This window comes from Neophocaena asiaeorientalis, unplaced genomic scaffold, assembly GCF_003031525.2.
Source record: "Neophocaena asiaeorientalis asiaeorientalis breed wild unplaced genomic scaffold, Neophocaena_asiaeorientalis_V1.1 scaffold118, whole genome shotgun sequence".
Taxonomy (NCBI): Eukaryota; Metazoa; Chordata; class Mammalia; order Artiodactyla; family Phocoenidae; genus Neophocaena; species Neophocaena asiaeorientalis.
Genome location: NW_020175528.1, coordinates 3,295,961 through 3,322,192, shown reverse-complemented (window position 1 = coordinate 3,322,192; position 26,232 = coordinate 3,295,961). Strand labels below are relative to the sequence as shown.

The 26,232-nt window shown below is 36.0% G+C and overlaps 1 protein-coding gene across 3 annotated transcripts in view; it reads right to left on the bottom strand.

The window, feature by feature from the left end:
• Nucleotides 1-5,916: 5,916 nt before the first annotated feature.
• Nucleotides 5,917-26,232, bottom strand: part of TRPC1 (transient receptor potential cation channel subfamily C member 1) — a 63,144-nt gene continuing 42,828 nt past the window's right edge. For 2 of the 3 annotated variants that reach the window (XM_024769102.1, XM_024769104.1), the window contains 4 exons: nt 18,086-18,261; nt 9,386-9,587; nt 8,893-9,087; nt 5,917-7,854 (listed from right to left, as the gene is read on the bottom strand). In XM_024769102.1, the coding sequence (XP_024624870.1) occupies nt 7,627-7,854; nt 8,893-9,087; nt 9,386-9,587; nt 18,086-18,261 (801 nt within the window). In that variant the 3' untranslated portion in view covers nt 5,917-7,626. Of the gene's footprint in view, nt 7,869-8,892; nt 9,088-9,385; nt 9,588-18,085; nt 18,262-26,232 lie in introns of all 3 variants that reach the window. The other variant, XM_024769103.1, reaches the window with a different exon arrangement.

Genomic DNA, 26,232 nt, shown 5'->3' with positions numbered 1-26,232 from the left:
TGACCACCTAGAGGGGTGGGATAGAGAGGGTGGGAGGGAGGGAGACGTAAGAGGGAAGAGATATGGGAACATATGTATATGTATAACTGATTCACTTTGTTATAAAGCAGAAACTAACACACCATTGTAAAGCAATTATACTCCAATAAAGATGTAAAAAAAAAATTTTAAATATATAGCTGATTAATTTATCTCACGAACAAGAAATTTATATTAATAGTAACATAATACAATGAAGAGCCTCCTGGATGATGAGGAGAAAGACTTGGATTCTCCTTCACAGTGCAGCATTGGGGAACCTTAGTTTCCTTATCTATAAAATGATAAAGTTCAATTGGATTCTTTCTGAGATCCTGTATAGGTCTTCAACTGTTTCCAGATTCTTGAATAACCAAACTGATCGAAATATAAAGTAGCACAGAAATAAAATTAACCACTTTCTCCATTCTAAACCCTTGGTCCCTCCATGGCCTGGCTTGTTTATTTTCTAAGACTGACTCTTGATTTTTAATTTATGTTTAATACCCCACTGTGCATCTTTTCCCTCTGTCTGTTGCTCATCTCACTGGTCTCTGCTTCTGACCTTGGTCATAAACTTAAAGTCTTTAATAAACTAGTCATTTAGAAATAGGGACTGGACATCTTAAGTTCTATTCTCTGACCAAGATGAAACTATAGTGAGAAATTCATTCAAAAAACCAAAGTGTTTGGATCTATCTTTCCCAACACAAATAATAAATGGAGCTCAAGATCCCAAGTCAGTCATTGTACAACCTGGACAAATTACTTAATATGTCAGTTTTCTTTCCTATGAAATAAGAAAGCTGAAGTAGGTGATGTAAGTTTTCTTCCAATCCAATTTGATGGAATAAGACTTAGAGATTGCAATTGTTAGAAGGGTATCTGACTGGATATCATTTCCAGGATATTTACACAAATAGATAATGGCTAAATTTTCATTTAACAAATTTGTGTCATTTAATATCAACAACATACTTAAGCTGAGGATACAGAGAATAAAAGAACTGCCCCTTCCTATGCTTTGTTTAGTTTTGTACCTTAAAAAAAAAGAAAAAACCCTCTGTGTTAAAATAAGCAATGTGCTTGCTATTTCTACTGAAATATAAAATGGGGGAAATGAGTTTTAAAATATGGAGTTGAATCATCTCCCAAATTAATTTAATTTCTGAATGAGTTAATGAGGTGGCTAGTACATTTTCTTCCTCAAAACCCTTTTCAAATGGCACCTGATAGTTTTACTATCTTAGAATAATTTTATCTAAAACTGAAGGGATTGACCAAATAGTCTTACTAATGGAGACAGACAGAGAGAAACGTCTAGATTGCTGGTAGCAGAATGAAGAAACCTGTCATTATCTGGCTGAAACAGTTCTTTTTTGAAACATATATTTACCTCCTACCCAACCATGCTGCTTTGCCTCTTGTACTACTGTAATTTAATTTACATCAGAAACCATGTCTCTTAAAGATGGTTATTTTAAACCATGTAACTAACACATAAATTTTTTCCTACTTTTGAGTTCTATATTTGAAGCACGTATTTCAAACTGGAGGCAGGGGGAGTAGGAAAAGAAAAAAGTAGTGTGAAATGACCAAATGAAGAGAAACACTGCCACTGGCAATTCTTCTAAATATCTCTTCAAGAAACACAACATATTTACCCACAGGGCAGTGATGCCAGAAAGCTAACAAATTTACTTACAAATGTGAAATCCACAGCAGCCATTGCCCTTTGTACTATTAATATTTTCTTAGTGTAATTTTGAATAATTAGATTCTCTACAGTCTATAACCTCGGCCTATTTGTTATTTTATAAATGTATTTTCCGAGGAAAAGAAAAATTTCAATATCAATGCAATTCCAATCAAAATCACCACAAGGTTTTTTTGGTAGAAATTGACGGGCAGATTCCAAAATTTATATGAAATAGCAAAGAATCTAGAATTGCTAACATAAATTTTGAAAAATACAAAATTCTTCACCCTGGCATTTACTACCATATTTCACGTGACTGTGTTATGTTACTAATGGGCTACTGACTTGCATATTCAAGCACTGTTTTCTTCTGGAGTGTTAATAAATCATAAAATTCAACTGTTATTTTCTTCGTTCTTTCTTTCTTTCCTTCTTTTCATTGAGGTATTGTTGATTTACAATATTGTGTTAGCCTCAGGTGTACAACATAGTGATTCAGTATTTTTTAATTATATTCCATTACAGATTATTAAGAGATATTGAATATAATTCCCTGTGCTATACAGTAAATCCTTGTTGCTTATTTTATGCATAGTAGTCTTTATCTGTTAATCCCATATTCCTAATTTGTCCCTCCCTCATCCATCTCCCCTTTGGCAACCATAAGTTTGTTTTCTATGTCTACGAGTTTTGTATATAGATATTTTTTTCTAGATTCCACATATAAGTGATACCATATAGTGTTTGTCTTTCTCTGACTTATTTCATTAAGAATAACATTCTCTAGGTCCATCCATGATGCTGCAAATGGTGGTATTTCATTCTTTTTTATGGCTGAGTAATATTCCAATATATTTGTATATATGTATATATATATGTACAGATATATGTATATATACACACACGTGGTATATATATACCACATCTTTTTTTTAAACTTCTTTATTGCAGTATAATTGCTTTACATTGGTGTGTTACTTTCTACTGCATAACAAAGTGAATAAGCTATACATACTTGAGCATTCTTTCATGTGTTTGTTGGCAGTCTGTATATCTTCTTTGGAGAAATGTCTATTTAGGTCTTCTGCCGACTTTTAGATTGGGTTGTTTTTTTCTGATATTGAGCTTCATGAGCTGCTTGTAAATTATGGAGATTAATCCATGATTTTAGAGGAAATGGTTTCGGTTTTTCACCATTGAGAATGATGTTGGCTGTGGGTTTGTCAGCTATGGTCTTTATTATGTTGAGGTGAGTTCCCTCTATGCCTGCTTTCTGGAGGGGTTTTATCATAAATGGGTGTTGAACTTTGACGACAGCTTTCTCTGCATCTATTGAGACGACCGTATGGTTTTTATCCTTCAGTTGGTTAATATGGTGTATCACATTGATTGATTTGCATATATTAAAGAATCCTTGCATTCCTGGAATAAATCCCACTTGATCATGGTGTATGATCCTTTTAATGTGCTGTTGGATTCTATTTGCTAGTATTTTGTTGAGGATTTTTGCATCTATGTTCATCAGTGATATTGGCCTGTAGTTTTCTTTTTGTGTGACATCTTTGTCTGGTTTTGGTATCAGGGTGACGGTGGCCTCGTAGAATGAGTTTGGGAGTGTTCCTCCCTCTGCTATATTTTGGAAGAGTTTGAGAAGGATAGGTGTTAGCTCTTCTCTAAATGTTGGATAGAATTCGCCTGTGAAGCCATCTGGTCCTGGGCTTTTGTTTGTTGGAAGCTTTTTATCACAGTTTCAATTTCAGTGCTTGTGATTGGTCTGTTTATATTTTCTGTTTGTTCCTGGTTCAGTCTCGGAAGTTGTGCTTTTCCAAGAATTTGTCCATTTCTTCCAGGTTGTCCGTTTTATTGGCATAGAGTTGCTTGTAGTAATCTCTCATGATCCTTTGCATTTCTGCAGTGTCAGTTGTTACTTCTTTTTCATTTCTAATTCTGTTGATTTGGGTCTTCTCCCTTCTTTTCTTGATGAGTCTGGCTAGTGGTTTATCAGTTTTGTTTATCTTCTCAAAGAACCAGCTTTTAGTTTTATTGATCTTAGCTATCATTTCCTTCATTTCTTTTTCATTTATTTCTGATCTGATCTTTATGATTTCTTTCCTTCTGCTAACTTTGGGGTTTTTTTGTTCTTCTAATTGCTTTATGTGTAAGATTAGGTTGTTTATTTGAGATGTTTCTTGAGGTAGGATTGTATTGCTATAAACTTCCCTTTTAGAACTGCTTTTGCTGCATCCCATAGGGTTTGGGTCATCCTGTTTTCATTGTCATTTGTTTCTAGGTATTTTTTGATTTCCTCTTTGATTTCTTCAGTGATCTCTTGGTTATTTAGTAGCGTATTGTTTAGCCTCCACGTGTTTGTATTTCTTACAGTTTTTTTTCCTGTAATTGAAATCTAGTCTCACAGCATTGTGGTCAGAAAAGATACTTGATACGATTTCAATTTTCTTAAATTTACCAAGACTTGTTGTGTAACCCAAGATATGACCTATCCTGGAGAATGTTCCGTGAACACTTGAGAAGAAAGTGTATTGTTATTTTTGGATAGAATGTCCTATAAATATCAATTAAGTCCATCTTGTTTAATGTGTTATTTAAAGCTTGTGTTTCCTTATTTATTTTCATTTTGGATGATCTGTCCATTGGTGAAAGTGAGGTGTTAAAGTCCCCTACTATGATTGCATTACTGTCGATTTCCCCTTTATGGCTGTTAGCATTTGCCTTAAGTATTGAGGTTCTCCTATGTTGGGTGCATAAATGTTTACAATTGTTATATCTTCTTCTTGGATCGATCCCTTGATCATTATGAAGTGTCCTTCTTTGTCTTTTTTAATAGTCTTTATTTTAAAGTCTATTTTGTCTGATATGAGAATTGCTACTCTAGCTTTCTTCTTAGTTCTTTATTTTAGTATGTTGTACCATTATGTAGTTTTGTCAGGTTTACTGAAGCATAATTTCCATACATTAAAATTCACCCTTTTAAATGTATAGTTTGATGAGTTGTGCAATCAATCTTCTCTTCCCACCAGATCCTGGTAACCAATGATCTGATTTTGGTTTCTATAGTTTTGTCTTTTCTAGGATGTCATATTAATGGAATCACACAGTGTGTAGCCTTTTGTGATGAGCGTCCTAACTTGGCATAGTACTTTTAAGATTCATCTGTGTTACTGCATATATTTCACTAGTTTGTTCCTGTGTCAACTTGGATAGGCTGAATTATGTTTCCCAGAATTCTCTCCCATGTATGCTTCTAGGTAGGGTGGGCACAAGACACATTTCAGTGTGAAATTTGGTGGGGAGAAATGGAGCAGCAGCCATTTGGCGTTTTTTTGCAGGCACTTTCATAGTTTACACATGTTGAAACTTATCTGCTGGCTCAACATGCTGGTGAAGGTCAGCAGCCAGGACTCTAATCATTCCACCTTTCCTTGGCTTGTCCTTCAGTTTCTCTAATTCTGGACCAAGTGTGTTTAGCAACGTGGCAAAGGGTAACTTCTCCCACAGGATTCCCACACCATCAAGGTTGGAGACAGTGACAAGTGACAAGGGTCTCAGACCGTCCTCATGGGTTCCAGCTTATCCCCATTTCTTCCCCCTGACACCTATTTTCCTCTTCCAACAGCCAACCTGGTGAACTTTAAGCTCCAGTATTAGATGCAAAAACAACAGCCTCAGAGACTGCTTAACCAACTCCAACAATTGTGTAATGTCAAATCCCTGTAAACAAATCACTGTACACACAAACATATGTGCCTGCCAATATCCTAGTAGTTCTGCTTCTCTGACTGAACTCTGACTGATACGATTCCTTTTTATCACTGAGTAGATTTCCATTGTATGGATATAGGATTTACTTACCCATTCACCAGTTCACGGGCATTTGGCTGTTTTCAATTTGGGATCATGAATAAAGCTGCTATAAACACTCACATACAGGTCTTTGTATAGTCATATTATTTCAAAATATGGTATTTACAAATATAAAAAGAAATAGCTAAAAGAGTCAACTATCATTGCCACCAGAGGCAGGAAGAGGTACAAAGGGGTCTGATGTTGATGTTTTGCATTTTAGACCTTTGTTGCCATAATTGAAAAAAACAACAACAGTGAACTGTATACTTTAAATTTTATGATATGTGAATTATATCTCAATTAAAAGTATACAATAAAACAATGAACAAACTCTGTCAATTTATAATCTAATGTCAAGTTTTATTTACCTTTTTTCTTACAATATGCTGTCATTCAAAATATACTTCATAAGTAACTCATGCATACAGTAGGCACTCTATAAATATTTTGATTTAATAATTAGATATTTTTTAGAATGACTAAAAACCCTGATGTAAAATCCCAATTGGGAAGTGCTTAATCCCATCATAGACAAAATATATAACTTTACAATAAACATTTTTATAAGAATTTGCCCATAAAAGGGAACACTTACAATTTGGAAATTAAAAAATAAAAAGTAAAAAGCAAGATGAAACACAACACTAACATATTTCAACATTGATCCCTGGATCGGTGGTACTTATAGACCAAGGGCTACCTGCACCCTGTGGCCTTAAGACCATCTGACATTCAGTTAAGAAGGTAATTATATACATAATAACCTCTTAACTGGAAATGTTGCATGAATAAATAAGGAATAGCCTATGACAAAAATGTTAACTATATCCCTTACATGAGCACAGGAAAAAAATTTAAATATATACTTTATTCTCCAATTTAAAAAGTCAATGCTTTTCACCCTAAGCATCAAGAATGAGCCACAAATAAGCATGAAGTCCCGTTTCTAGAACTATGTTAAATCCTGTGGAAAATACTTTTGGATATAAGATCAAGAACCTTAGTCCAAAAGTAAAACAAATCCTTGCATTAAAGGGTCTTCCAATGTTTACACAAACAAAACAGGCTGTGACCATACATGACAAAGAAATACCTTCTAAATCCTTATTTTGGGTTAGCTTTATAACTAGGAACATTCACTCCAGCTTGAAAAAAAATTATATCACTTTTATGATAATAAAAAATTAAAAGCCAATAAATCCCTAACCTTAGAGAAGTAGCTGTGCAAACTTATAAACATAATCAAATACTCTATAGCTACAAAATGAAAAGTCTACTAACTATATTTTTCAAAAACTATATAATTCTATAAAAATTTAAATACGTGGACTCTATCAATACATGGAAATGTATATATAAAATACTATTAAGTGAAAAAAGCAAAATGAAAAATATAAAGTGATTACAACCATGTAAAAGTAAATATATTACAGTAACAAACATTGAGGTGAATTTAAATTTATAGACACAAATAGATTCAAACATTCATTAGGGCTTTATCTTTGTTGCTTAAGATTATAACAAAAGAAAAAAGAAAAAATAGACTACTGTTTTAGATAAACCTATACTCCTAAACAATAAATACTGAACTATATATGTAAACTCCTAAAACAAAGATTTTAAAAAACAAGACTTCTATATCTCAAGTGTACCCTATGGAAGGAGATCAGTCCACATTTGCTGATCTTCATTTTTACAAAACCTTCTGGCAATAGTCACTACAATTCTAATGCTGTCCTTCTTAAGCAGAAAGGGAAAAAAAATTTAAGCACCGTTTAAATAAGAAAACTAAGCAGCATGCTAACAAAATCTATCTACTTAATCTGTTTCATTACTGCAAAAAGCCATGAACAGAGGGTTTTAAAAAAACTAATCGTATATACATATTTTACATAACATATATTTATGCTATAAATATTTTAAAGAATGGCTTTTACATAATTCTTTATTTCAATATATATCTTACTAATTTAATTGCAAGTTATACAAATGCAGTCTTTCAGATTTATTATTGAAAATTATACTCTACGTGATTTAGAAAATCGCTAATTTCTTGGATAAAACATAGCATATTTAGAAGTCCGAAAGCCAAGTAAATCCCTTATTTCATTTCGGAATTTTGACAGATCTTGGCGCAGTTCATTTAGATTTTCCACAGTTGCCTGATCTGTACTTTGCATCTTTTGTCTCATGGAAGTCAAGTAACGATGCACTAAACAGCACATCACTTTTTGGTAGTTTTCATCTCTCTTTTGCTTCAAATTTCTCCATTCCTTCAAAACAAAAACTATGATACTAACAATGTGCATAAAAATATTTAAATGAGGTGGATTTTTTTTTAAATTTACAGATACAAACACATATCTTGTAATGCTTTATTAGACTATATTTTTGCCACTACATGTTACAAAATAATGTTCAACACATTTGAAACATGCCATGCATATTTGTTTTATTCATTTACCTGTACACTTGCCTTGATTTAAGATCTTTAGTTTATAGTAGGGATTAGCAAACTATGACCCACAGGCCAAATATGACCCACTTCCTGTTTCTGATGGCCTATGATCTAAGAATGGCTTTTACAGATGAACATTTTGTAATCAATTTGATGATGGGGACTACTAATTTTGAACTCCAAATAAACAAAATGTTATTTCCCCCCAAAATGGAATTCTATTCATTAATAGAGCTGTATTATAAAAAAAAAGTGTTACTCAATTATTCTTATATGTTTAATTTCATCAATAAAAATTTTGTGGAAATTTGTTTTCTCTCTTGTTATATTACTACCCACATAAAACCTACAATTTTTTCACAGCCCACAAAGTCTAAAATATTTATTATCCGGTCATTTACAGAAAAAGTTTGCCAATTCCTGGCTTATAGTAACATGTATTGAATTATTAATGTATTGAACAATTTTCAAGAAGAACCAGAAAAATATGCATTGACTCTAAGAGTCACTCTTATGCTGACAGCCTAGGTATTCTGAATATTTTCCTTGTTTTAAAACTGTGAGATGAGAATTCATGAAAAAAATCACAGCTCTCTCTCTCATTTTCAATAAATATTTATTGAATCCTTACTTTATGTTAGATACTATGCTATGCATTAGGGATACAGGAGTGAAAAAAAGAAGTCTTAGCCCTTGTTTTTTTTAAGCTGTTTTGCTAATTGCTTTATAACCACAACAAATTAGTACAGAGAATGCCCTGTACAAAAAACACAGCATATTTATGCTTTAGGAACATCTGAGATTAGTAATTATTAAAATTATCATGTTGCAGTTCAACCATCTAACTTCTTACCTTTAAGCTGTTCTGCCGTTTAACCTTGCCTTTTGATGTATGAGAGCAAATCCATTTACTGAGGCTACTAATCATATAGCAGATAGTCTTTGGCGAAGGAATGATGTTGAAAGGTGGGGGTAATGTACATTTGTCATCAAAGTAGCTTAGCCACAACTTTGCTCGAGCAAACTTCCATTCTTTGTCTTCATGATTCTATAAGAGGCAAGTGAAAAACCAACACAGGATATGAATAGGCATGCACACACGCACACACACACAGTAGACCTGGTATGAAGAGATTGTTTAAGATTGTTCAAATGTTTCCACACCTTGTAGGTAAAAATTTGGTTCAAGACTTGCAGTTAATATACATTACTTACATTAAAAAAAAAATCTATATTTAATTTTTAAATGACACATGCTTAATTCTTTTAAATCTTTGCCTTATCTACTACATACATTTGGTATGGTCTGAAGAGAATATAAAATTTTTAAAAGAATGAACACTTACTGCTATCAACTGAAAACTTTTATGAAGCATTGCCACCAGCAGCTTAGTAAGCACAATCACAACCACAACATTGTATGTCCCAACAATAACAGCTCCGACGAAGGACTGTAATTCTTCTCCGTAGCTAAATCTTGTGACAAAGATTGCCACATGTGCTAAGGAGAAAATATACCAGAACAAAGCAAAGCAAGTGCCGATGAACCTGTAAAGACAATTACATTTCTGTTTAAAAGGAATTTTAAGTTAATTAGCAAAAATAAAGAATTCATTTATATCAACATTACCTAAAGAATACATAGATAGCCCAGGAGTAATATTTTATATAATAACTGAGGTTGGACCCAACATCACAGATATGTCTTACTTTAAACAAAGAAACAAACTCAAAAGGAAGATAAATTATTCCTGTTTAATCTCTTACTACTTCTCTGTCTTTTCTCAACAGAGCAGCCTACGATCCTGTAATACTTAGTTAGATTTTGCCACTTCTTCGCTCAAAAACTTCAAATGGCTCTCAAGCTCAACAGCCCAAAGTGCATACAAGGGCCAACAAGGTCCTACATGATCCCATTACCTTTCTTTCTTTTTTTCCCTTCCTTTATTTCTTTCTTTCAATTGAAGTATAGTTGATTTACAATATTATGTTAGTTTTAGGTGTACAGCATAGTGATTCAGTATTTTTGCAGATCATACCCCATTATAAATTATTACAGGATAATGGCTATAATTCCCTGTGCTATACAATATATCCTTGTTGCTTATCTATTTTATACATAGTGGTTTGTATCTGTTAATCTCATACCCATAATTTGTCCATCCCTGCTTCCCTCTCCCCTTTGGTAACCACAAGTTTGTTTTTCTATATCTGTGAGTCTGTTTCTCTTCTGCATATACATTCATTTGTATTATTGTTTAGATTCCACACAGAAGTAACATTATACAGTATTTGTCTTTCTCTGTCTGACTTATTTCACTAAGTATAATATTATCTACATCCATGCACATTGTTGCAAATGGCAAAATTTCATTCTTTTTTATGGTTGAATATTAAATTGTGTGTGTATTTATATGGATTAAGAAGATGGAATATATATATACCACCTTCTTCATTCATTCATCTGTCGACGGGCCCTTGGGTTGCTTCCATATCTTGGCTACTGTAGATAGTCCTGCTATGAACATTGGGGTGCACGTATCTTTTCAAATTAGTGCTTTCATTTTTTTCTGGCTATATAACAAGGAGTGGAATTGCTGGATCATACAGTAGTTCTATTTTTAGTTTTTTAAGGAACCTCCATACTGTTTTCCACAGTGGCTGCACCAATTTACATTCCCACCAACAGTGTATGAGGTTTCTCTTTTCTCCACATCTTCTCCGACATTTGTAATTTGTAGAGTTTTTGATGATGGCCATCCTGACTGGTGTGAGATGATATCTCATTTTTGCTTTGATTTGCATTTCTCTAATAATTAGTGATGTTAGGCACCTTTTCATGTGCCTGTTAGTCATCTGTATGTCTTCTTTGGAAATATGTCTATTCAGGTCTTCTGCCTATTTTCTGATTGTGTTATTTGTTTTTCAATATTGAGTTGTATCAGCTGTTTACATATTTTGGATATTAACCCTCTGTCAGTCACATGATTTGTAAATATTTTCTCCCATTTTGTAGGTTGTCTTTCCATTTTGTCAATGGTTTCCTTTGTTGTGCAAAAGCTTTTAACTTTAGTTAGGTCCATTTGCTTATTTTTGCTTTTATTTCTTTTGCCTTAGGAGACTGATACAAAAAAATATTGCTATGATGTATGTCAAAGAGTGTTCTATGTTCTCTTCTAGGAGTTTTACTGTGTCGTGTCTTACATTTAGGTCTTTTAACCACTTTGAGTTTATTTGTGTATATGGTCTGAGGGAATATTCTAATCTCATTGTTTTATGTGTAGCTGTCCAGTGTTTCTAGCACCACTTGTTGAAGAGAGTGTCTTTTATCCACTGTATATTTTTGCCTTGTTTGTCAGTGATTAATTGACCAAAGGTGCATGGGTTTATTTCTGGGCTCTCTATTCTGTCCCACTGATCTGTTTTTGTGCCAGTATCATGCTGTTTTGATTTCTGTAGCTTTGTAGTATAGTCTGAAGTCTGGGAGGCTTACACCTCCAGCTTTGTTCATTTTTCTCAAGATTGCTTTGGCAATTCAGGGTCTTTTCTGGCTCCATATGAATATTAGGATTATTTGTTCTAGCTCTGTGAAAGATGTTATGGGTATTTTGATAGGGACTGCATTAAATCTGTAGATTGCTTTGGGTAGTTTGGCCATTTTAACAATGTTAATTCTTCCAATCCAAGAACACGGGGTAACTTTCCATTTGTATCATCTTCAATTTCCTACATCAATGTTTCATAATTTTCAGAGTACTGTCTTTCACCTCCTTGGTTAAGTTTATGGCTAGGTGTGATTTTAAATGGGATTGATTTTGGTTTTTTACTTTCTCTTTCTGATATTTCATTATTAGTGTATAGAAACTAATTAACATGCACAGATTTCTGTATGTTAACCTTGTATCCTGCAACCTTGTTGAATTCCCTTATTAGTTCTAATAGTTCTTTGGGTGGAGACGTTAGGATTTTCTATATAAAATATGTCATCTGCAAATAGTGAGTTTTACACCTTCCCTTCCAATTTGGATATGTCTTATTTCTTTTTCTTGTTTGATCACTGTGGCTAGGACTTCCAATACTTTGTTAAATAGAAGTGGTGAGAGTGGCCATCCTTGTCTTGTTCCTGAATTTAATGGGAAAGCTTTCAGCTTTTCATCATTGAGTGTGATGTTGACTGTGGGTTTGTCAAATGGCCTTTATCGCATTGAGATATGTTCCCTCTATTCCCGCTTTGATGAGTTTTTATCATGAATGGATGTTGAATTTTGTCAAACACTTTTTCTGCAACTATTGAGATGACCATGTGATTTTTATCCTACCTTTTGTTAATGTTGTGTATCACATTGATTGATTTGCATATATTGAACCATCCTTGTGACCATGGAGTAAATCCGACTCGATCATAGTGTATGATCCTTTTTACACATTTTTAGATTCAGTTTGCAAATATTTTATTGAGGATTTTTGCATCTATATTTACCAAAAATATTAGCCTGTAATTTGCTTTGTACTGTCTTTGTCTGGGTTTGGTATCAGGGTAATGGTGGCCTCATAGAATGAATTTGGGAGTGTTCCATCCTCTTTAATTCTTTGGAATACTTTGAGAAGGATAGGTATTAATTCTTTATATGTTTGGTAGAATTCCCCTGTGAAGCCATCCCATTTTGGACTTTTGTTTGCTGGGTTTTTTTTTTTTACAAATCCAATTTCACTTCTAGTGATCAGTATGTTCAAATTGACTGCTTCTTCTTGATTCAGTCTTGGCAGGCCGTATGTTTCTAGAAATTTGTTCATTTCTTTTTGGTTGTCTAATTTGTTGGCATATAACTGTTCATAGTCTTCTCTTATGATTTTTTTGTATCTCTGTGGTGTTGGTTTGTTATTTCTCCACTTTCATTTCTTATTTTGTTTATTTGGGTAAAGGCTGGCTTTTTCTTCTTGGTAAGCCTGGCTAAAGGTTTATCAATTTTGTTAATCTTTTCAAAAAACCAGTTCTTGGTTTCATTGATCTTTTCTGTTTTTTATCTCTATTTTATTTCCACTCTGATCTTTATTATTTCCTTCCTTCCTTCCTTCTGCTGACTTGGGGCTTTGTTTGCTCTTTTTCTAATTCTTTTAGGTGGTAGGTTAAGATATTTGTTTGAAATTTTTCTTATTTCTTGAGGAAGGCCAGTATTGCTATAAACTTCCCTCTTAGAACTGCTTCTGCTGCATCCCTCAAATTTTGGAAAGTTGTGTTTCCATTTTCATTTGTCTCGAGCTATTTTCTGATTTCCCCTTTGATTTTATCATTGACCCATTGGTTTTTTAGTAGCATGTTATTTAGTCTCCACGTGTTTGTTCTTTTCCCATTTTCCTTTCTATAGTTGATTTCTAGTTTCATATCACTGCAGTCAGAAAAAAATGCTTCATATAATTTCTATTCTCTTAAATTTATTAAGGCTTGTTTTGTGGCCTAGTACGTGATCCATCCTGGAGAACATTCCATATACACGTGAAAAGAATGTGTGTTCTGCTGTTCTGGGATGGAATGTCCTGTAAATACCAATTAAGTTCAACTGGTCTATGGTGTCATTTAGGAACACTGTTTTCTTACTGATTTTGTTTGGATGATCTATCCATTGATGTCACTGAGAGGTTAAAGTCCCCTACTACTATTGTATTACTATCAATTTCTCCCTTTATGTCTGTTAGTATTTGCTTTATATATTTAGGTGCTCCTGTATTGGGTGCATATATGTTAATGAGTGTAACATCCTCTTTTGTGTATCCCTTTATCATTATACAGTGCTCATCTTTGTCTTTTGTTACAGACTTTGTTTTAAAGTCTATTTTGTCTGATATGAGTACTGCTATCCCTGCTTCTTTGTCATTTTCATCTGCATGAAGTATCTTTTTCTATCCCTCACTTTTTCTTTGTTTCTTTAGCCCTGAAGTGAGTCTCTTGCAGGCAGCATATTGAAGGGTCTTGTGTTTTCATGGAATCAGCCACCCTATGTCTTTTGATTGGAGCATTTAGTCCATTGACATTTAACGTAGTTATTGATAGGTATGCAGTTATTACCATTTTATTCCTTGTTTTCCAGTTGTTTTTGTAGTTCTCTTCTGTTCATTTCTTCTTTTTGTTTCTCTAGTTGTGGTTTGATGATTTCCTTTAGTAGTATGCTTGAGTTCCTTTCTTTTTGGTTTTTGCATATCTATCATAGTTTTTTTTTTTTTTTTTCAGTACGCAGGCCTCTCACTGTTGTGGCCTCTCCCATTGTGGAGCACAGGCTCCGGACGCACAGGCTCAGTGGCCATGGCTCAGGGGCCTAGCCGCTCCGTGGCACATGGGATCTTCCCAGACCAGGGCACGAACCCGTGTCCCCTGCATCGGCAGGCAGACTCTCAACCACTGCGCCACCAGGGAAGCCCTATCATAGGTTTTTGATTTGTGTTTACTATAGGGCTCATATATGCTGTCCCATAATTATATCTACTTGTTTTAAACTGATAGTCATTTAAGTTCAAACACATTTTAAAAGATCTACATTTTTACCCCCCTCACCCACATTGTGTTTCTAATGTCATATTTTACATCTTCATGTTTATCTCTCAACTGTTTACTGCATTTATAGTTGCTTTTGTGTGTATGTTTTTTTCTTTTCATCTATGTACTGGCTTTTTAAAGTAATCTTCAATCCTTACTATGTAACTGCCTTTCCTAGTGGGATTTTCCCTTTCCTATAGATTCTTGCTCCTTTTCCATTTAGATAAGACCCTTCAACATTTTTTAGGTTTACTATTGATGAATTCTTTTAGTTTTTGATTGTCTGATAAGTTCTTTATTTCTCCTTCTATTCTAAATGATAATCTTGCTGGGTAGAGTATCCTAGGTTGTAGGTTTTTTCCTCTCAGCACTTTGAATATATCAAGCCTCTCCCTTTTGGCCCACAGAGTTTCTGCAGAGAAAATCAGCTGATAGTCTTATGGGGATTCCCTTGCATATGACTGATTTTCTCTTCATGCCTTTAGAATTCTCTCTTTATCTTTAACTTTTGCCATGTTGTTTATGATATGTCTTGATGTGGGTCTGTTTGGTTTCATCTTGTTTTGGACCCTCTGTGCTTCCTGTACCTGGATATCTGTTTCCTTCTTCAGATTTGGGAAAGTTTCAGCCATAATTTCTTAAAATACATTTTTGATCCCCTTCTCTCTCTCTCTTCTCCTTCTGGAACCCCTATTATGTGAATGTTGGTATGTTTAATGTTATCCTAGAGATCTAGTGGACTCCTTTTGTTTTTTTGTTTATTTTCATTTGTCTTTCTTTCTGCTGTTCTGATTGGGTGATTTCCATTATTCTATCTTCCAGATCACTTATGTGTTCTTCTGTGTCACTTAGGCTGTTATTCAGAGTGTTTTTTATTTCAGATATTGAATTGCCTATTTTTGTTTGGGTCTTTTTTATATTTTCTAGTTTCTTGTTAAAATGATCTTTGTTTAGATCAATTCTCTTGATCTAAACTAATTTAGTTAGCATTTTTATTACCAATGACGTGAATTCTTTATCTGGTAAATTGTTTATTTCTGTTTCATTATTTATTTTTTCAAGGTTTTTCTCTTACTTTTTCGATTGAGAGTAGTTCCTCTGCCTTTTCATTTTACTTAACTTTCTTTGCCTCTATGAATTTAGGTGAAACAGTTACCTATTGTGGTCTTGAAGGGGTGTTCTTATGTGTGTACCCAATGCCTTTGGTGGGATGGCTGGATTTGATGTGGACACCAGTGTTTCCTCAGGGTATGCTGGCAGCGATGACCTTGGTAGGAGGTGTGGCTAGAGATGGAAGAGCTAGAGCCCACGCAGGGTGTGAGGTGCGATGTTCTCTTTGCTCACTGGCCATCACTGCCCTGTGGGATCTGCTCCCAAGCTGCTGGAGTAAAAGCCCTGAGGGTCAGGCTAGAGCTGGCTCTGTTCCTTTTCACGTGTGTTTTTCCTTCTCCCCACACCAGCATCTTTGCCCCAAAGGAGGGGGGTGCTGAAGCAAGTGGGGTTCATGCACTTATAGAGGTCTAATGCACTACCTGTGTAGGTGTCCATGGCTCCACTCAGATGCAGCCCATGGTCATGTCTTTTCCCTGGTATTGGCCACCCCAGATCTAGCGCTGCGCTATGGTGTGAAGTGAGTGGGGCCAGAGCATCCACTCAGTCTGGGCTTGGGCACATAGCAAGGTGGCCACAGGAAACCCAGCAGCTGTGCTGCTGTCAAAACTCTGGGCTGCTTCTGGGGTGCCACTGGAGTAAGCTCCAACAATGGCAGCTGCCACACCACCTGGGCTACACTCCAGGACTGGTTGCCTCTATGTCACAAGGACGAGTCTTCTCCCAAGTCCTGGATGCCCTAGATCCAGTGCCATCCTGTGATGTGGAATGAGTGGAGCTGGGGTATTCTCTCAGTTTGGGCTGGGGAGAGCAGCAAGGTGGTCACAGGAAACCTGACAGCCACTAGGGCAGACCTCTCTCTGCCCTAGCAGGGGGCAAGCCAGCACCTGCACCCCTCATTAGTGGCATCCAGGCTGTTCCAGCCTTTCTATCTCTCCCAGGGTTTCTCCAGCCAGTTAAGGGGGCTTGTCTTCTATGCGTAGAAACCAGACTGGAACACCCAGTCTGTGGCTTGACCCACTAACTCCCCAGGGCGAGTATCCACCTGTGTAATCTCCCTTTTCCTTTGAATCCCTTCCCGGGGCACAGGTCCTGACCAATCACTTTCTTCTCATCCTACCCGATCACATGTATACCTTTCTTAAAGCCTTTGTTGTACAGGAGTCCTTCTGCCTCTTTCCAGCTAGCTTTCAGTGAGAATTATTCCACATGTAGATGTATTTTTGATGTGCTTGTGGGGGGAGGTGAGCTCCAAGTCCTCTTACTCCACCATCTTGATCCGCTTTATTCCCCATTACCTTCCTGACCTAATCGACTACAGCTCTCGCTCTGATTCACTACATACAATCCACGCTGACCTCCTGGCTTTTTCTTGAACATACCAACCACACTCCCATCTCAAGGCATTTGCATTTGCCATTCCCCTATCTGCCAACGCTCCTCCTCCAGATACCTTTTCATGGCTTGATCCTTCACCAGCTTTATATCTTTACTTGGATGTCATCTTTTGTGAGGCCTTCCTTAACCTCCTACCTAACTAAAGCTACACCCTCTCACACAAAAATCCTCCCTGGCCCAAGCTTTATTTGGGCTACAGGCAAGGGCCTGTGTAACACTGATATATACTATATCAGTACTGTGCAATATGCTGTATATTTTACTTTTATTGCCTGTATCACCTCAACAGAATAATAAACTCCATGAGGGTAGTGTTCTTCACTGATACTTCATTTACTTAGCACTTAGAACAGGGTCTGGCATACTGAAGGTGTTAGAGGAATATTTATTACTCATTTAATCTTATTCCTTAAATAAACTAAAGAATAGTTGGTACATAATAGGAATACAACAAACGTGTAATTCTACACCTCTTCTCCATTATTTTATCTAAGAATGTGGGGAGGTATTTTGTCTGCCTCACAACTGGTTGTTCAATTCCTTCCGATACAATAAATTAGAGAAAAAAAGTGTTCTTGAAGCTTTAACAATCTCAACCCTAATGACCTCCTAAGAAATGTTGAAATCTGAGAGTGCTTTGGTTGTAACAATGACTGAGAATTGCCACTGACAATTAATACTTGAAGGGCAGAGCCGTGGAACATCTCACAATACATATATAGGACCCACAAAGAACTGTCCTGCCCAAAATGCTAAGAGTGCACAAAATGCAAGAGTTCCTCTGTTAAGATAGACTGTAGTTGAGGAGACAATGTAATAACTCAGGCCACTAATTATTTAAGATTCTATGTGTAAAGGTGACTATAAATGATTCATGAAAAATAAGTATTTCTTATTCAAAATGCATTTCTTAAAGAAAATTTGAAGTCCTAGTTCTGTAGGTATGAATTCACACATAACACAACAGAAAGACAGACATACATTTACTAAAAATTTAAAAGACACTCACGAATGGAAGGTATCATTGCTTTGCTGTTCACAGAAGATGCCTACACAGTCCTTCTGTTCTTTTGGAGTATAGTCTTTATCATACAGTTGTGTCAGTCCAATTGTGAAAGAAAACAAAACAAGAAGAAACATTCCAAGAAATTTTCCAAAATCTTGTAACATCTGTCCCATTGAAATCTGTGGAATATATTACATAGGCATTCATTAAAATCATCAGGAAAACAAAATATGAAAAACTAAATGACCAGGCAAGAAAACATATGATCCACAAGGCTACTCCTTTTTTTCCACCTGTTTGAGATATTTCATCACTTTTAAAACACCAAAAATCCAGTTGTCAAACAAAAAGCCATTCTGATCATGCCAGCACTGTGAGTGTTGGATGGTACATTCCTTGAATCTGGACCAAGTCTGCAGAGGATAATTTTGCTATGAAGGTAGAGGAAGAGACCTAGAGATTTAAGAAAAGGCCTAATTTGCAAGGGATGAAAGGAAAATTCTTTGCTAAAACCTAAAGGGAAGTAAATGCTTATATTTATAGTTTCTCAAAGTTTACAAATATAAAACCATTAGGACATAAAGTATTTCATTTGATTTTTGCAACCAATTTAAACCACTTCCTGAAGAACAGCATTTCCCCCTCTAGGACTGTCCTAATCTCTTTTGCCAAGGTGATCAATTCTCTTTCATTTGGGGTCTATTATAAGAAAAAATTATACGTGTTAAGTCAAATGAGAGGGTCTAATACTTATGTGAGTATCTACCATAATTTAGACATGTGTAATGCATCTGGGAGCTTTATTCAAGCCTAATTTCATTCTCCTTTAATACTCTTTCAAATTCTGGGGAATAGGTACTTTTCATAAATTCTTGTTATTTAAATTGGCATACAAATTTGGAGAATAATTTAACATTACACTTTGATCCCAAAATTCTATCCCTAGGAATTTAGCCAACAGGAAGTACACAAAGATGCATTACATAAAAGGATTTTCATTGTAGTGCTGTAGAAAAAGAAATTAGAACATCCTAAATGTTGTTGTTAAAAAGAATGAAGTGCTATGTGCTGGCATAGAAAGATGCCTACAAAACATTAAGTCAAAAAAGCAGGGTACACAACAGTATTAAACAGCTATTTTTTAAAGGATAGGTTAGATATATATTTTCATATAGATAAGGTTTGATATGCACAGGAAATTTCTGGAAGTTTACACAAGAAACCATTAACAGTGCTTGTCTATGGGAGGTAGGACTAGGGGTGTGGTTTGAATCTTCTTTGCTATATGCATTTATTACTTTTAAGATACAAAAATTAAGTGTTTAGAAAGAATCCCTCCTCAAATGTAACCAGGCCAAATTTATATAATTAGTGAAATCCAACTTCAAATAAAATTCCGAACTCCCTCGAGCCTGCCAAAATAACGCATGCCAATCACCGACGACACAAAATAGTAGCAGCAGGCAAGTGGCCAAGCCCCTCCAGCCCACTATAGTGAGCCAGCTAATTAAGTCGAAGAGGTGTGGTAAAATTTTTAGGCACAGCACAAGCTAGTATTCCAGGCGACTTGGAGTGGGGAGGTCCACTATGCCTGACTTTTATGCACTTGACTAGCATGTGACTCTTTTCAAAATCTTATGCTTCCCTCACTTAGCCCCCTTGCCAAATTCTGATGGAAGCAACAGAAAACTTTTAGAATCAGAAAGCTCAAAATGTGTGAGAAAGAGAAGAAATACATTTCTCTCTTAATCAATGATAGCTTTATTAGGTCACTTTGGAAAGAAATCACTTATTCAGATTGTGACTGCTTAGAATAAAGCCATATCGTGTTAGTAGAGAACCTAATAATGTATGACAGTGAGAGTACAATAACTGCTTTAGATAAGTACAGAAAAGATTGGATTTGAAGAAAATTTAGACACTGTGAGCTTAAAGGTAAATAAAGTTTTCCAAGAGTGACCATGTATGCTGTTATAATTTTAATTTCAAAAACTCAGTCCAAAAGTGAAAGCCTTAATTTAATATTACTGGGGTTTTTTTGTTTTTGTTTTTGTTTTTTTTTGCGGTACGCGGGCCTCTCACTGTTGTGGCCTCTCCCATTGTGGAGCACAGGCTCCGGATGCGCAGGCTCAGCGGCCATGGCTCACGGGCCCAGCTGCTCTGCGGCATGTGGGATCTTCCCGAACCGGGGCACAAACCCGTGAACCCTGCATCGGCAGGCGGACTCTCAATCACTGCGCCACCAGGGAAGCCCTTAATATTACTGTTTTAAAGAGTAATTTAATTTCAATATCAAGATGAGCAATATTTAATGAGAACACTACAAACTTCATGACTTGTTTTTTAAAAACATGATATTAGTCCTTGTATAACATGGAAGAACCAAAATTAGCTACAGTGGATATCGCTGAGGTGAACATTAGCTTGAAGAGCACACTAATGAAACATTCATGTGAAATGCAAACATTAAAAGCAGTAAATTAATTTTAGTCTGAGAAAGATTATAAGGTTCATTTATTTGTAAAAATAACAATCACGCTTTCTTACATGTTTACTTATTTTTATATGTGTCAAGAGAATCAAACTGGACTACTTCTCACACCATATACAAAAACCTGAAATCGTAAAACTCCTAGAAGAAAATCTAAGCCAGTATGCCTCTTTGACATTGGTCTTAGCAATACATTTTTTGATATGTCTCCTCAGGCAAGGGAAGCAAAAGCAAAAATAAACAAATGAGACCTACTCAAACTTAAAAGCTCTTGCACAGCAAAGGAAACCATCAACAAATGAGAAGGCAGCCTACCAAATTGGAGAAGATATTTGTAAATGATGTGTCTGATAAGGGGTTAAATACACAAAATTGTACAAAGAACTCAGACAACTCAAACTTCCTCTCTCCAAGCACCCCCTCAGTCATGCTCCCAAGTCCTTTGTATGTAATCTCTAAAATAGTATTCTTCACTTTATACTTTATTTATGTTTGTCTCTTCTAGCAGTCTTTAAGGGCAGGCACAATGTCAGCAAGCTCCAGAGCCTGGCATATTAATTAAAGTACTGAATACAGGGGCTTCCCTGGTGGCGCAGTGGTTGAGAATCTGCCTGCCAATGCAGGGGTCACGGGTTCGAGCCCTGGTCTGGGAAGATCTCACATGTAGTGGAGCAACTAGGCCCGTGAGCCACAACTACTGAGCCTGCGCGTCTGGAGCCTGTGCTCCGCAACAAGAGAGGCCGAGACAGTGAGAGGCCCGCGCACTGCGATGAAGAGTGGCCCCCGCTTGCTGCAACTAGAGACAGCCCTCGCACGGAAACGAAGACCCAACACAGCCAAAAATAAATAAATAAAATACTGAATACATAACTACTTTTTATACGTCTTTTATCTAACTCTTTACCATTTAACAAGAGGTATCACATATTTTTATTTATCCTGCAAGGTGGGGAAGGCTAGCATTATCTCCATTTCTCCAAGTGACAAACTGAAACTCAGAAAGATTTAGTGAATTGCTCAGGGTGAAAGAACTAATAGATGGCAAAGGTGGAATTGAATTCTTGCTTATGACTCCCTGCAAGGGCTTTTCTAAAACATCACTTTGCGGTTTTTACCTTAGCTCTCCCATTAGAAATTTGGGGCTGGGTACAATTAAATATTTAGTTCTCACGCATTTTGCGTACACAGCAGGGCTTGTTGAATTAATACACGAATAAATGTATTTTAAAAGATGTAATTGTTAATTAACATTTTGCACCGTCTTTTTTCTAACACTATGTGAGCTGGGCCTTACTTTCCTGACCTATAAAAGAAATGGCCACATGCTGCATCAGACTTGCTCATCTACATGCTATTAAAAATTTGTCAGACTTCACCCCAAACTATTTAATCAGCATCTCTGAGGGCAGGACTGGAGAATGTAGGTTAAATGTGTTCCCCACACCATCCTTGCAGCCTCTCCAGTTTTTGAACCCCTAGACTATACGACTTCTAAGTTTCCCTCTAGCTCTGACATTCCATACTCCTTTCAAGAAAAAATATCCATCCCCAGTATAACCCTAAAATGCAAAACACCTGAAATCACTCTTTACTCACAAAGAACAATACTTTACAAACAACAATAATATGCCATTTATGTTATACAGGCCACTAAACCAAGTCTGATAATTATCCAATAAAAACAAACAATTCACTAGGAATAAAGGATGTACTCGTGTGTCACATACTACATTCACTTTCCAAGTTTTCTTGTATTATTTTTCAGGTCAGTCACAGTTACCTCCACTACTCTAAGGGAATGGAGGAATGGATCTAAACGTTTATGTAAAGTCCATGATGCATCAGGTACTCTGCTATGCATGTGATATACACTGACCCATTCAATCCTCACAACAGATACAGAAACTGAGACTCAAAGAGAAGAGGTAACAGTAAGTTATGGAGCAAGATTCTGAACCAAGCTGTGTGATCCTGCCTTTTCCTTCTTGTCTAATCACCCAACTACCAGTATTAAAGGCTGCATAAGTCATTTGACACACATGGATAAATGAAGAATTTTAAAAATCTATAAATTATGAAAGGCTGCCAACAGAAGTATTGTACAGTAAAAGTTAATGAGGGACTCATATTACTCAAGGAAACTCTGAGAAGCAATTCAGCACAGTGGTTAAGACCATTAGCTCTTGAGGCAAACTGGGTTGGAATCCCAGTTCTACTACTCATCAGCCATGTGACCTTGTACAAGTTACTTAATGTCTCTACACCTAAGTTGCTTCCTCTGTAAAATGTAAATAAAAGAGTCCGCCTCTTCGAATGGTTGTGAGGATTGAATGAGGTCATAAATGTAAATAAAGATCTTAGAATAGTAACTGACACACAGTTAAGGACTCAAATGTTCACTGTTATCAATATTACCATTATTCACGATTATTTATAGATTGTGCCTTTTTTTTTTTTGGTTGTTGAAGTATGTAACATTACTGATTTATATCCAATCATGTCTCTTACATCTGCTGAGGTAGATTAGCTGGCATCCTGAATTCAAAAAAGTGGGAGTGCTAACTTCAAAGAGCAGGCTGGTCTCTGGAGTCAGACCGAGGCAGGTTCAGCTCTTGACTCTGCCACGTAATAGTTCTGTGAACTATTTCTCTCCCTAAGCCTTAAACCCTCCATTTGTAAAATGAAAATGAAAAATAACAAGGGTTGTGATGAGGGCTAAATAAATGGAAAACATATAACAGAGTGCCTGGCCCACATGAAATGTTCAATAAATGTTAGTTGCTGTTATTATTGGGAACAAGCAGGTACAGCAACAGCTAGGATGTAGCCCTATTTCTCCATCAGATTTTTTTGTTTTCTCAGACCAATCAGTGCTTGTATTTACTCAACCCCATCTAACAAGTTTTTCAACTCAATTCAACAAACAGACATTAACTCCATCATATGGAGAAATTCATTCTCATGGGAGTATGAGTGTAGAAATAGATTTTCTAGTGGTGGGGACACTAAAGCTGGTGCATGTCCCCTCTCCCTGGAATGCCCTACAGCCAACCTCCTTTCAACTCATCTTTTAAGGCTTAATTTCAGTGTCATCTCTTCTGGGAAGTCTCCTCTGATGCCTTCAACTGAAGTGAGTACCCTTCCTCTGGGCTCTCTATTACAGCATCTACCATTCCAAATGTTGTCATTGGCTTGTCATCCTCGGTGAACTATGCATTCTTTAAAAGGAGACTGCAGTATACTCACTTTAGTATATTCCCAGTGTCCAGTACCTATCAGGCACTCAATAAATGTTTATTGAATGAATAAGTAAAGTTTCAACAAGCAGAGGATAGTCTGTGACTGCGGTCCCCAACCTTTTTGGCACCAGGGCCTGTTTTCGTGGAAGATAATTTTTCCACATACGGGGTGGGCGGGGTGGGGGATGGTGCAGGCGGTAATGCGAGTGATGGGGAGCAATGGGGAGCGGCAGATGAAGCTTCACTTGCTTGCCTGCCGCTCACCTCCTGCTGGGCAGTCTGGTTCATAACAGGCCTTGGACTGATACCGGTCCGTGGCCTGGGGGTTGGGGACCCCGGGTCTGGGATATTCTAAACAGGGTAATAACATAAAAAATGACAAGGAAGTGGGAAAGCACAGGACCTGTGTGAGATTAGTGACTGGTCTTGGCCCAGATGGAGAAGTATTTCATGAAGAGATAAGGAGATGAGTATAGTGAGCAATGGCTAGAAAGTAAGGCCCGATTGTAGAAGGCCATCTTCCAAAGTCTACCTACAACATGTCAGAAATTTAACAAATACAATCATACAAATTTCAAGTCATAGAATAAAGGATTCAATCACTGCTGAATCAGGATCATTTTATGTATTCCACTACAGGATAATTCCATGACCTTGCTTTGCCTGGTAGAGTCCCAGTTCACAGCTGTTGTCCCAACTTAGTAATGAATAATATCCTTTTCATTCTCTAAAGTGTCTCTATTTGGATGATAAATTATAGTCATTCTAACTAAGGGAGAGATCTGGACTCCTACTGCAGGTTATATAACCAACTAAAATAAAAGCCTGTCAGCTTCTAAATCTACAAAGATTTGGAAGGAAAAAAATGTTAGTAAATAGAGATAAATTTAACAAACAACTGCAGTAATCACATAAAAACATTATCTGACATAGCATGTTATGTAAAGAAAAAAAGCTGCACTTTAGCTAAAGTAGTTAACTTATTGTCAATTTTCCTTTTGCATTTCTTTTCGCTTTATATTCATAATTGGATCACTCTTTTAATTGAGTTCCTTGCTTCTGATTAACAAAACGGAAGAAAATGTATTATAAATCTGCACAAAATTATTCTAGAGTTCTTTGTTACCAATATGTTATACAAATCTTTCATGTCAATAAGATTACACTGGAAAACAAATAACTTTATTGGAGAAATCTTTTAAGTAAAAGCCTGAAGATAGGACTCTACAGATTCTTATTAAATATCTATTTTTCATCCTCTTTCTGAGTAACCAGACCTTGGTTTCTTGGGGGGAAATATGCTCAATTAAAAGTACTCATCTCCTCAGAGATACAAACAGCCATGTGACCCAATTCTGGCCAATGAGTTATAAGTGGAAGTATTTTGTAGGCCTCGAGGAAAAATAATTGTCCTCTTGTTAAAAAAAAAGAAAGACAGCTGGCTCATGCTCTCTGCCTTTCCCCTTCTTCCTGCTGGATGCAGACTTTATATAATGACTTGGAGCAGGGAGCCTGCGACCATGAGAACCAGTCACACTCGAGACAAGTTTATATATTTGCAAAACTCATCAAACTATACAGTTAAGATGGGTACATTTTACTGTATGGCAAATTATACCTTAAAATACGTTTTTAAAAAGATCAGTTGCTGGACTAGACCATAATATTTAAACATATATTATGATTAACCTGTAGACCTTTTAAAAAATAGGAGCACACTAAATATTTGTTAGTTTCACTTAAATTATTTGCTAGTTCTATGGCTATTAGAACAATATAAAGTACCTGCTGGAGGAGAAAAACACACACCACAGCTGAAAAGACAAATACCCACTTACGCAGTATTTGTATACATGTCTATAGTTCTTTTGGGAAAAGATTAAGTCAGGAAGACCTGACTCAACAGTTCTAAGAAAAAGAAACACATAATTTGCTAAGAAATAATAATATACTTTTTCCTTTTTAACTTGTTGTAAAAATCTGTAAAGAAATTTTCAGTATAGAAACTTAGTGATACCATCAGTTTTTAGCTAAAAAACAAAGAAAACAATGTGCATGTAGAAATACTGTGGACTCTTGATTAAAACATTTATAGAAGATATTAGTGATAAAATTAAATCAAAATAACAGATAGTCTCAACCAGTGTTTCACAAACCATGTTTTGGAGAAAAAAAGAGACCTGAGCATATTTCATGAAAAATGGGTATGATGTTAACTGAATTTAGGTGATGATAGTTTGAACAAGATCAAACAAGTTTCTTTACTTCTTTCTCATAGGCGTTAATGTGATAATGTGTACTGTGAATTCCCAAAAGAGGTTATACGGAATGCAGTGTATCCCAAACTTATTTCAGTCCGAGCATCTCACAGGACTTGGCTAAGAGAGAGTCACACTTCAGGAAACACTCTTGGAGGATGA